Source organism: Haliotis asinina, chromosome 8 (genome assembly GCF_037392515.1).
Source record: "Haliotis asinina isolate JCU_RB_2024 chromosome 8, JCU_Hal_asi_v2, whole genome shotgun sequence".
Taxonomy (NCBI): domain Eukaryota; kingdom Metazoa; phylum Mollusca; class Gastropoda; order Lepetellida; family Haliotidae; genus Haliotis; species Haliotis asinina.
The window spans coordinates 28,911,863-28,923,437 of record NC_090287.1 but is presented as its reverse complement, the minus strand read 5'-3'; the positions used below and the strand labels follow the sequence as shown (position 1 = coordinate 28,923,437).

At 40.7% G+C, this 11,575-nt stretch overlaps 2 protein-coding genes across 3 annotated transcripts; both read left to right on the top strand.

Moving 5' to 3' along the window:
• The first annotated feature begins 3,506 nt into the window (after positions 1-3,506).
• On the top strand, positions 3,507-5,880 carry LOC137295201 (zygote defective protein 12-like). The gene is made up of 2 exons (XM_067826520.1): positions 3,507-3,830; positions 5,329-5,880. Exons 1-2 carry the CDS (start codon positions 3,507-3,509, stop codon positions 5,878-5,880), a joined length of 876 nt encoding a protein of 291 aa, XP_067682621.1.
• A 1,175-nt stretch (positions 5,881-7,055) lies between these two features.
• Positions 7,056-11,575, top strand: LOC137295364 (uncharacterized). Of its 2 annotated transcripts, none has more exons than XM_067826679.1 (3): positions 7,056-7,339; positions 9,651-9,974; positions 10,647-11,575. In XM_067826679.1, exons 1-3 carry the CDS (start codon positions 7,277-7,279, stop codon positions 10,914-10,916), a joined length of 657 nt encoding a protein of 218 aa, XP_067682780.1. In that variant the 5' UTR covers positions 7,056-7,276; the 3' UTR covers positions 10,917-11,575. The 2 variants fall into 2 exon arrangements, with proteins under 2 accessions (XP_067682780.1, XP_067682781.1); XM_067826680.1 differs by lacking the exon at positions 7,056-7,339 and adding an exon at positions 9,419-9,526.

Sequence of the window (11,575 nt, the reverse complement as noted above, 5' to 3'; positions counted from 1 at the left end):
TTGTCTGCATCAACGGACATAATCTGAGATGAGCTTCCATTGTGTGAATACCCTGCTAACGAACAGATATCAGGGAACTCTGGCGAGATGCAGGAGAACAGGTAAAGAAGAATGTGATTGTAATCTCTAACGACTGACCGACTCTGTGGAGGGTAATCTCATTTCTGTCTCAGTTCGGTCATTGGTCTGTTGCATTTTTCATTGAATTGAAGGAGATATGGCGAAGTCGTATTTTCATCACGTTTCTACCATGACAGAAAATCCATCAGGTTCAACAGCCCTTGGTGCTGATCACGAAGTCGGCGAAGAGACAGTCGGACGTTTGCCGCATAATATAATTATGGATTTTATATATGCTATGATTAATATTTGCAGGAGGCCAAGATGCGTCCAAGCGAATGAAATGGTAGATGTGACCGACATTTTGTTTGCGAAACGCCAGTAGATATGATCATCGTGAACAGTTGTACATGTTTAATATGCGGTTATTTATTGTGAGGGTATTTTATGAATCTGGATGTCCCGTAAAATGGATTAATAAAACAAAAATGAAAACACAACAGGAATACATCAATTGTGTTCATACTAGGACTGACTGAATTTGGTTGTTTAGCAATACTCCACCAACATCACGGCGGGGGACACCAGAAATGGGCTTCGCACATTGTACCCATGTGGGGATTTGAACCCGGGTCTTCGGCGTGACGAGCCGACGCTTTAAGCACTACGCTACCCCATCAATCCCATTCAAACTTGGAAGCTATAGCAATTACAGCGACACGACAGTAGCTAATGCAAATAATTTACCAGTGCGCGTGTTCACAAAGGCATGTGATGACACAGTGTGAACATCAGAACTACCTACTGGTCATCTGGTTCCCAGTCCAGGCTACCTAGTCTCGAAATGTGCGTACCCCAACGAACTTCTTAAGCCCATTCTTAACACATTGGCTACGATCAAAGTTAAGAATCCAGTGACCAACAACATGAGCATCGATCTGCGCACTTGGGAACCGATGACAAGTGTCAACCAAGTCAGCGAGACTGACCACCTGATCCCGTTAGTCGCCTCTTACGACAAGCATAGTCACATTTTATGGCAAGCATGGGTTGCTGAAGGCCTATTCTACCCCGGGACTTTCACGGGTCTAAGGGCCCAGGACATCTGGAAGTCTGTCTCCGAATCTAACACAACCAATCACACTTTATGCATACTTAACCAGCTTCTTGAGACATTGCTCTATCCGTATCTCGACGTTGTGCCAAGATGGTAAATCAGTTTGTAAATTCATAAACAAACAGACACCCTTCTAGATCTACCACCCTTATATTTTAAGCAACACTGTCTCGAATAGCGAACACGTGATTTGCATTCAGCGTGCTGATGTGGGTTGGAGTAATGAATGTGAGTTGTATTTCACGTTGACTGTTCGCTCGTCTCTCTCTCTCTCTCTCTCTCTCTCTCTCTCTCTCTCTCTGTGTGTGTGTGTGTGTGTGTGCGTGTGTGTGTGTGTGTGTGTTTCTTAAATAGACGTGAATACGTTTGATCAAGTCATTCATATGTCGAAAAAATACCAGTTTAAGTCTAATTGGATCTTGGCAGTCATATAGGCTATTTAGATTATTTAAGGTGTCGAGACAAATCAAGCAATGCGCTATTGTGTGAGGAGACTGTATGGTCCCATCATTGTCTGGTGCAGCCATATGACCAAAACCATTCAGCTTTGAACTTTAGACATGATCGTAAACACGAGGACATGTCTATTTCTCTTCTTCACTGCATTTCAAAGCTACATAAACACATCCGTACAAAGAGAGATATATTGCCACAACATCCCTGTCTCAAAGAATTAACAATAACCCTTAAGAGTATCAAAGGACTTTCACGTTAACTCAGAGGGTTTGCTTACATTTATATAATCTCTGAAAGGGAATGAGCACATTAAAAGTGTATGTTATAAAGAATATTGAAGTATTTATTTTTTAACACTGTTCATCTGAAACCCAGGCATTTAACGAATAACTTCATCCCTTGATATACTTACATATGAATCTTCACAGGTCCAGGTCAATTGTGAAATATTGAACTTTCTCATCGTTAACATCTATGTAAATCCTATGGTAAAACATTTAGACAAGATGCACCCATGGGGCTCCATCTGTGTCAAGAAGTTTAATTCAAGCTTCATTCATATGAATGATCTAATATGGTTCAATAGCCATCAATATCCAATTCCCTTGAACTGCTTTACCCCAACGAACTTGATATACAAATTCAGATGTGATATTGCTGAATGTTGCAGTGACCATACAAAGCGACACATGCACATAACATGGTCGGAACTGTACGGTCGAATCATATACTTAATAAGGATGTTCAAAGGGTTTTGTCGTCTTTATTTATTATGAACGTGAACGTCTATTTCCTTATAAAATATTTGTCATTGTGAGCGTCAACAAAGTTACATACTGCTTTGAAGTGTGATTTAAGCGGTGTCGCGGCATAGGAAAGAAAAAGCCTAAAAGGGCATTGGTAGACAAAAAAAGCCTGTGATCTCTGATATTCAAGTCTCGAACCCACGTTTACGATATCATGGTACAACGGGAGATAATACAAACCGCAATCACAAGACGAGTTTTCCGACCTTGTCTTCTGTAGTGACAGACGATTTAGTTAAATACTTCATTGTGATATATCCTATTATTTGTCTACGTTCAGCCTTAAACGTCGAAATCTGTTGAGGAAAACACAACCTGATCGCTCAGTCTGGCTACGATACGTGGGAGGTGAATGGCTCACATTCACACAAAGATCTATAACGGTTCCAGCGTAGGGTCTTTGTGTGGCTTTTGTTGTGACGTTTTGTAAAGCCATAAAGATACCGGTAAGGGCAGCACAATGAATAAAATTAGAAGTGTCTCGTCGTACTGAATAGCGTGTTTAATGTAGCGTTTATGTGGCTGGCAGTTACCGGGACTGCGTTCAATAATGTGGAAGAATGTTTTCCAAGACGGTGTTGGCAAAATCAGCAGCGGTGTAGGTGAACTGAACGCCATGCTCCGAGACAGACTCAGCTTCTGTGGAGTGATATGATATAAAGGCCTCGGCATCATTCCATTATTACACATGGTACGTAATAACGAGATCCATTGTGGGGAATACCGGGTTATGAACGTCTGTAGATTTTAAGAGGTGTGTGTCATATTGTATATGTTAACTAAGGGGGTATGGCGATAGATATTTGATCATATTCAGCTTGTGTATGCTGTAGTTCTAATCTATAATATACCGCTGGGATTTTACACAATGATGATACTACCTTTTGAATCGCGTCGACCGAAATGCTCAAATTTGACTTGCGGAGTTATGTCCCTTAGGCCAGATGGAATACTGGTTTTTAGTGTTGAAAGAATATTACATCTGTTTTTGGCATATTGTGACAATGTTTATCTCCTGTGTTTTCTAGGGACCCACACATAACTGATCCAGCGTGTCACATCAGACGATGGCCTATGGCGAGGACAGAGCCGATGTCTTTGTTCACTTGATACGTGATCACAAGGAAGCCATTATCAGACAAATGGACATTGACACAATCTTGGATCAGTTTCCTTATAAAGAATGTATCAGTGAGTCAGAATTCAGAACTCTTACGACACAGACAGACAGTGTCGAGAAAAGCAAGCTTTTTGTGAACATCCTTCTGAACAAGAAGAAAGAGCGTGTGCTGGAAGCCTTCTTACAGTTAGTGAAACAGAGCAACCCTCGTGATGTTCTGTGGTTGTACCTGAGAGACCGTTTTTCACGATTTGAAGAGAAGAAAGAAGAGGTAGGTGTCATGTCTATATTGTTGTTTTATGCATGAATAGTCACCTGAATACATCTTTGATTAATTCGCCTTCTTAATCCTTGGCAAAATACTCAGAGTCACCTGGGAAATCGACCCCGGATCTTCATCGTGACAATCGAACGCTCCAACAAGCGCCCTTTAACTGCATGGGTTCCACAATGTAAATGATGTACAGTGTACCACGGTTTTGATGTAAATCAATACACTCACCGTCAAAAGAAACGAAATTCAACAATACCTACTGTGACTTAAATCCACAGTGTTTAATGAGTTTCTGATATGTAACTGATTCCGTTAATACTTTTTTCACGGCACAAGAAAAATGTTTACCACAAACGCAGCATACATGACGTCACACATCACTAAACTCTGAGCATAGTGGTTTTCATTTTTCATTCAGAGACAGGTTGTGAAGTTAGAATTGCATTCCTTGCATGATGGTCTTGCCCTTGCGATACTGCTTAAGGAACGGATACTGCTTAACGTCTGCGTTCTGAACATGCCACGTTTATGTACTAACGCCCGCCAGAGAGCATAAGGGAATATTAAGGCAGGTTTGAGGATCCAAAGCGTCGCCAGGCATATTATGGAACATATCAGTCTTCTTCAGACTGCTTGATCGCTATCACCAGACAAACACCGTCGCTGACCACCGTCGTAACGGACGTCCACATGTAACGTCATACCGGCAAGATCGCTATATTGTGACCTCTCATTTGGAAAATCGCTCCATACCAGCTCCCACAACGGCCAGTAACACCACAGGAAGTCACAACAGACCCTTCAGCGACAGTACTGCACGTCGCCATGTTACTCGAGGCTGTTTTACGTTGCCGTCGACCATACGCTGATTCACGTTTGACGCCTCCGCATAGACATGCTCGACTGAACTCGACTGCAGTTCATCGCAACAGGCGCAATGCAGAGTGGCAAAACATCGTCTTCTCAGAGTCGCTTTTGTGTCAATACCGCAGACAGCAGAGTGCGGAGGGAATGTGCAGCTGTTGCTGATGGCAATGGAGGTCACAACCGTTATTGACGTTTACGTTTGTTTCTATTTTGACGACAATATCATGCGTTATGTGGTTTCCATGTAGATTTACAGGAATTCATGTCGTATGCAGAATAAAACAGTAAGCGCTTTCTTTCGAGTTATCTTTTTCTCGATGTGAAAGTAAAGCTATCAGAGAGAATGTCATGATTTCACTAATTGTCAATATCTGTATTCATCATTTCACACTACTCTTCTTTGGGCGGTGAGTATAGAACAGGCCATATTGAAATAGGCCAAATAAGAGAAACGCTGTGGTTCCTATTACATCTCTTTGAAATTAAATTTAGGAGAGGCAAGTAAGATTTCTTTGTTAACTTTTTTCAGACGAAAAATACAAACTAATAACAAATTTATCAATGGTTTATTTATTCAAGCTAGCGGCCATCATGTCCAATTTTCAAAAAATATTTCGTATTTTCACAGAGCAACCCTGATGCCACCAGTGAACAATCTATCGCAAGTGCCTCAATCTACAATGAATCCAAGGTGTCGTCAGACAGTTGTCCAGTTAGAACAAAAGACGAACTGGAAGAAGAAATAAAAACAGCACGAACAGTTCTTAACCATCAGATTGAAGAGATTGAACGTCTGGAAGGCGTTAACAGTCGACTACAGGAGGAAGTCGGTCAGCTCAAAACTGAACGATATGAACTTCAAAGTGAGAATGCAGAACTGAGAAAGGATATGGACACACTGCAGAGACAAAACAACGACCTTGACCGTCAAAACTCTGAATTTAAGAATCATAATTCAGAACTCAAAGCACAGCTTGAACAAGCAAAGACTAAAATTGACGAATTTGAATGTGCCTTACATTCTAATACCGAGCAAATTGAAGATTTAAATATCAAGTTCAACACAGTGTATGATGAGCTAAAGCGACTGGAGCTTCTTAAGACACTGGTGCCGGTGCAGGAAACTAAAAGCAAAACCGCTCCATCTAAAACTAAATCCAAGATATGTTCACTTATGTAATTCTGGAAACATAACTGGTATAAGAGATCCAAGAATCCCAAGATGGACAAGGTTTTCTGGAAATCCCAGTATTCTAAATTATATTTAACATATTGACAAGATCTTAGAAAAAAAGACACCCAAAAGGTGAATGTTTAGAGCAAGGGCTATCTCAACCAACAGTGGCCATATGTAATTACTGTGTGTATCAGTATTATTATGTATTATTATGTATTATTATGGCAGGTCCCTCACACACACTGGTACGTTATTATACTCAAATGCTAGTCACACTAACCATTACACTCTCTTTATCTTGAATGCATTAAAGCATAAGGTAAAACTGTATCGTTACGAGTGTTATTTAGATAGGGTTAGCGTGGGTTATTTTCACAAATGGAGCAAAAGAGAAGAGAAACCTATTGTTTTGTTTAGAGTGACTTTACGCTCGATACTGGCACTTTTTCAAATTTGATTTTGCATATTTCGATTGATTGAATTTAAGGAAAACAACTGACTTTTTCACCATGGTTTCCAGAAGTTGTTGCATCAAAATTACAACATCCCATGGCTTAGAAAAAAAGTTTTATTTCAGACATGTATAGGAAGTGTCAAAGTTGACGCATTACTGGTAAACACATATAAGATAATACACGACCTGACAAATGACCCCAATTTGCATACTTGGGAACGCCCCACAGAACGATCCACTTGAAACAAGAGGGAGACGGGTTGTCTGATAAATATCGAAATCTGTTTAATAGCATTGAGACAGGTGTAAAACAGTAGCGAGACAGGTGTTACACAGTAGCGAGACGGATGTTAATCAGTAGCGGTGTTGATTTCATGTCACAGTTAGCATGTATTGCACGTGCATAATCGTCAAGCTACCTGTAGCAGCCAAGTGTACTCGCCCAATTCGTTGTACCGCCTCTCTTGTCACAAATGCTTTTAGTGCGCAGGATCATCTAATATGTGTCTAGCAGTAGTAATATAATGTCCAATGGATCGTCAGATGTTATCAAAGCATTACCAAATCTTCGTATTCAAACCGTACAAGTGCTCTTTCACTGAGGAAACCGAATGCATTCTTGTAATCAAATCGTTCCAAGGACTTCAGACACATAAATCTCTGCATGGGGGAACAACATAGATAAGATATAATCCGTGGCGCGGTTCACACATGAAATACACATATAGTTCCGAATAGTTTGTCAGACAGGAGAGATCGATTTGATTTATTAAACTTATGTTGACACTGGATAACGTACTTAGATTTGAATTTGATTATTACTGGTCTCACACATTGCGTTAAGTGGACTAGTTATTCCCGACGTCATTTTACGATGACTGTACACGTTTACTTGCATTCTGCGTTGTCAGTCTATCTGTGGACATATGGGTTACTGTTAACACTATGACACACCAAAATGCCAAGATTATCAGCGGTGGAGCAGATTTGGACTTCGAAGCCCATGAGGTCTGTTCGAGTTTTTTACTTCTCTCTCTCTCTCTCTCTCTCTCTCTCTATATATATATATATATATATATATATGTGTGTGTGTGTGTGTGTGTGTGTGTGTGTGTGTGTGTGTGTGTGTGTGTGTGTGTGTGTGTGTGTGTGTGTAAAATTGAGGATCCCTTACACCCCAGTGAATCAGTGGTCATTCAATTTACAACACTGTTAAAGATATAAATAGTGTATTATCCATGTGTTCATATGTCACATTCAAACCACTTTTCAAAATATTTTCCTTGGAAAATATTCGCCAATATATCAAATGTATACTTTCTATACTCAGCAAAAATAAAAACTTATTTTTCAAATATTGTTTTGAAACTTTTCTTGAAGGAAAGAGTTCTTGTGATTATGGTTAAATGCATTGTCCAGGGCATTATGTCACATTCATTCTACTGGTCTGGCCTACGTAGCACGTGCGAGAGCACTGCACGCTAAAATCACGTTTCCACATGCCACAAGTCACGTGACCTATTGATACACATGCAATTGATCTCACGGTAACAGAGTAAAGTGTCATCTCAGAAAAACACGGTTTTATGGTTTTTATTCGTTAATTTGCAATGCCACGACTGTCAAACATTCAGCGTGAACATGCCATTGGCATGCTGAATACGGGATGTTGAGAGGGTTATGGGGTGCAGTCGACAGACCATCCATAATCTCCAGACACGTGTCCTTCAAACTGGCACCACAGCTGACCGCCCCCGCCCTGGTCGACCACGTGTGGCGTCACACGCAGAAGACCGACAGATTCTCTTTCGTCATTTGCGTTATCGGTTTGTCATTGCCACATCCACTAGGAATGTATTGTTTGGAGGTCGAGTGACTGCCCAAACCATTCGAAATCGCTTGCACTCTGCTGGTCTTCATGCTCGGCGACCATATCGTGGACCACTTCTAACCCGTTTCCATCGACGCCAACGTCTTCTCTGGGCATGACGGCACCTGAGATGGACCCAGCGAGATTGGAATAGGGATGTGTTTAGTGATGAATCAAGGTTCACATTAACCTTTGCTGATGGAAGGGTTAGAGTTTGGAGAAGAACGCAATGCCCAGTGTTGCTTACAGGAAATGAATCGATTTGGGGGAGGTAGCGTTATGGTTTGGGGTGGTATCATGCCCGATCCCGACTCATTCTTATCCAGGGAAACCTTAATGCCGCAGCATACAGTGATCAGGTGCTCATTCCAGAGCTTTTGCCATTCATGACAGCTCATTGCCCAGGTCTGACTTTCCAACAGGATAACGCCAGACCTCATACGGCCAGTTTAACAACAAAATTCCTCAGGAACGCTGGCATCAATATCATGGAGTGGCCCTCAAGATCTCCCGGCCTCAACCCCATAGAGCATGTGTGGGATGTGTTAGGCAGGTGGCTCCGTCAAGTAAGAAACCCTCCACAGAACGTGCAGGAGCTTGCTGCCATGATGTTACAAATATGGCGGCGCATTCCCCAAGCTGTGTTCAGACGCATCATCCAATCCATGAGGAGACGTTGTATCGCAGTTGTGAACGAGGAGGATACGCCCATGGAGGACACGCCCGATGATTTCATTAAGTTGTGACTCACAGTTTTTGATCATAGACATTGTAGTCACATTTCCGGTGGAACCGATTCCATGACAAGCATGATCTGTATGCTATAGCATCTTTAATGACAAGAGAATTGAATGCAATCGTTATTTCAAACCCATTTTCCAAAGATTCAAATTACTGACCTTGAAACGAGTGTAAAGTTTTTATTTTTGTTATTTGCTGTCTTCTCTACTTCACTTTCTTAACTAGAAATTCATGTAGCTATCTCCAAAACATCACGAATAGGCACACATTTGTCAAATCGATAGATAGGAACTAGGTTTCTACTATTCAAATTGGGACACAAAAATGAAATGCAGCCTGTTTGTGATATTGGTTAATTTTGACCATGCCCATACAGTGTTTATTCACCGCACACTACACCCATAGAAACAGCGTACTGGAAGATCGAATAACACAGTGTGACCTGAGTAGATTATACTGCACACACAATACGCTCCAGTCAGAGCCATGTTTACCACAGCGGTTGAACGTAACAGTGTTGTGTCTGCTTTCGTGAACAGTGTCGTTGACGGAGGGTTTTAGGGAGTACGTTGAAAGTGTTAAAGGTAAGCACACATGGTATCAAACCATATCACATGCACCGACAATTCACGACTTTAGTGCTAATAGTATTACAACATGTGGGTCATAAGATCAAAATGTTCTGACGCACATTTGTGTTATTTTCAGATGGCTAGACCAAGAAAACCCAACCCTATGAGAAAGGCACACATTCACAGGCTAGAAGAAAACTGGCATTTGGTTGAGGGATTTCTGGATAAAGACGATATCCTGAGTATATTACATGACACAAGAGTTTTAAACCGAGACGACGTCATGCTCATTGAGAGAGACAGTTCGAAGCGAGGGTTCGAATACTTGTTCCGAGTTCTCACTGAATATGGAGGAGCAGATGGGCTTTATATTTTTGTTGAGGCTCTAAAATCAAAAGACAAAAAGTATGCGACAATCATAGCGGAGCTGTCGGAGGGGTTCAACGATAGAGAAACGAAAGTAAGTAATATCTCAAACAACCTTAACTGTTTGTACTTCAGGTGCATAGGCGTTGAGGAGATTAAACAAGTGCCCCGTGACGACACTTTGGCAATAACGTTCCTGACGACAACGATGGTGTTCACCCTACACGTATCACATTTGACTACCTCAAAACAGTAGCAGAATGCAATGGCTAGTAGTTACTCCTGGCCTTTCACATATTTACTGAGTATGGGACACAATCGGGAGATGTCAGTATCAAAAGCCACAATGATCATGACTTTAGCCGAACTTGGTTAGGCGCTGCAAGAGGAGTGGGCAAGACTGTCATTGCTAAATTGTTTGGGCAACATCGTACAAATGAATCAATCGAATAATCATGGGGTGTAACCCATTTTTGATTAAGTCATCTCAAACATTCATATGTTTTACTTCACGCCCTATCTTCTTGGCTTTCCATTTGATATTTCCTCTCATAGATCTGCCTAAAATGTAACCCGTCTGGTTCTCATGAATTAAACCTTTTGTTTTCAGATGCATTCTTAAGCAACTACTTCGTATTTTACGAAGAGTCTAGAATTTTCATCTTTAGAATGTTCTGCTATGAACCATGTTACGTTATGCTACCCACATACTATAATACATGTATTGTTATATTGTTGATCGCAAGCTTTCACTTTTATTTCACAGGAAGAGCTTGAAATGAAAAACTTGAAGATACTCCAACTGGAAGGTGAACTCGAAGAGGAGATGAAAAAGAACAAGGCTCTTGAAAAGAAACTAGAGAAATTAAAGCAAGAATCAGCTTCCAAGGACAAAGAAATTACCCGTTTAAAGACTGAACTGAGTAATGTCACAAATGCGAGTGAAGGACTCAAATACCGCCAAACACCCAGCAATAGAAGACAACCCACGGACGCGCTCAAACCTCTGCACAAACGAAGGCAGAGCGTGATCTGAAACGGTGAATAAGCGACTGAAATACGTACCCTCAATATGCAGAATCCGCGAAAAAACAATCTATCAGGATATTAACAAAATAAGTCAATTTGAACGAACTTATGAAAAACTGCGTGGAGTATCTGACAGGGTAGAGTATCATCTCCTTATCGTATAGTTACTGGACGATGCAAGTCCGTCCATTCAAAGTGATGCATACATTGAGCAACTTCACACATTCATACCAAAAGGAATATTTTTTTCTTGAGATTTTTGTATGAAGGTATTTGTTTGTATATGACATAATTATTGTGTTATATATCATTGTCCTTCATGGAATAGCAGGGTGGTGAAGTGTTTCTTTTTATAGAGATTATGGAACTCTATTCGATATTCGATTACACATGGAAACCTTTGCGTTATACCATTGCCAATCATAAAATATCAAGACAGTTGAGCCCAGTCTTCATTTAGCGTTTATGGAGATCTTAACAGTATTTGTAGGTATGACAGAGTTAGTGTTTCATATGTTCACAAAGTCGATCACTGGATCGCTCTTGATTATTTGCAAGTGTTGAAAATCACACCACAATGACACAGATATTTTTAAGTCAGTACTGTAACAGATTATAAATGTTCATGTGTGTACTTATTTCATTAAAAGTCTGATCACCATTAAA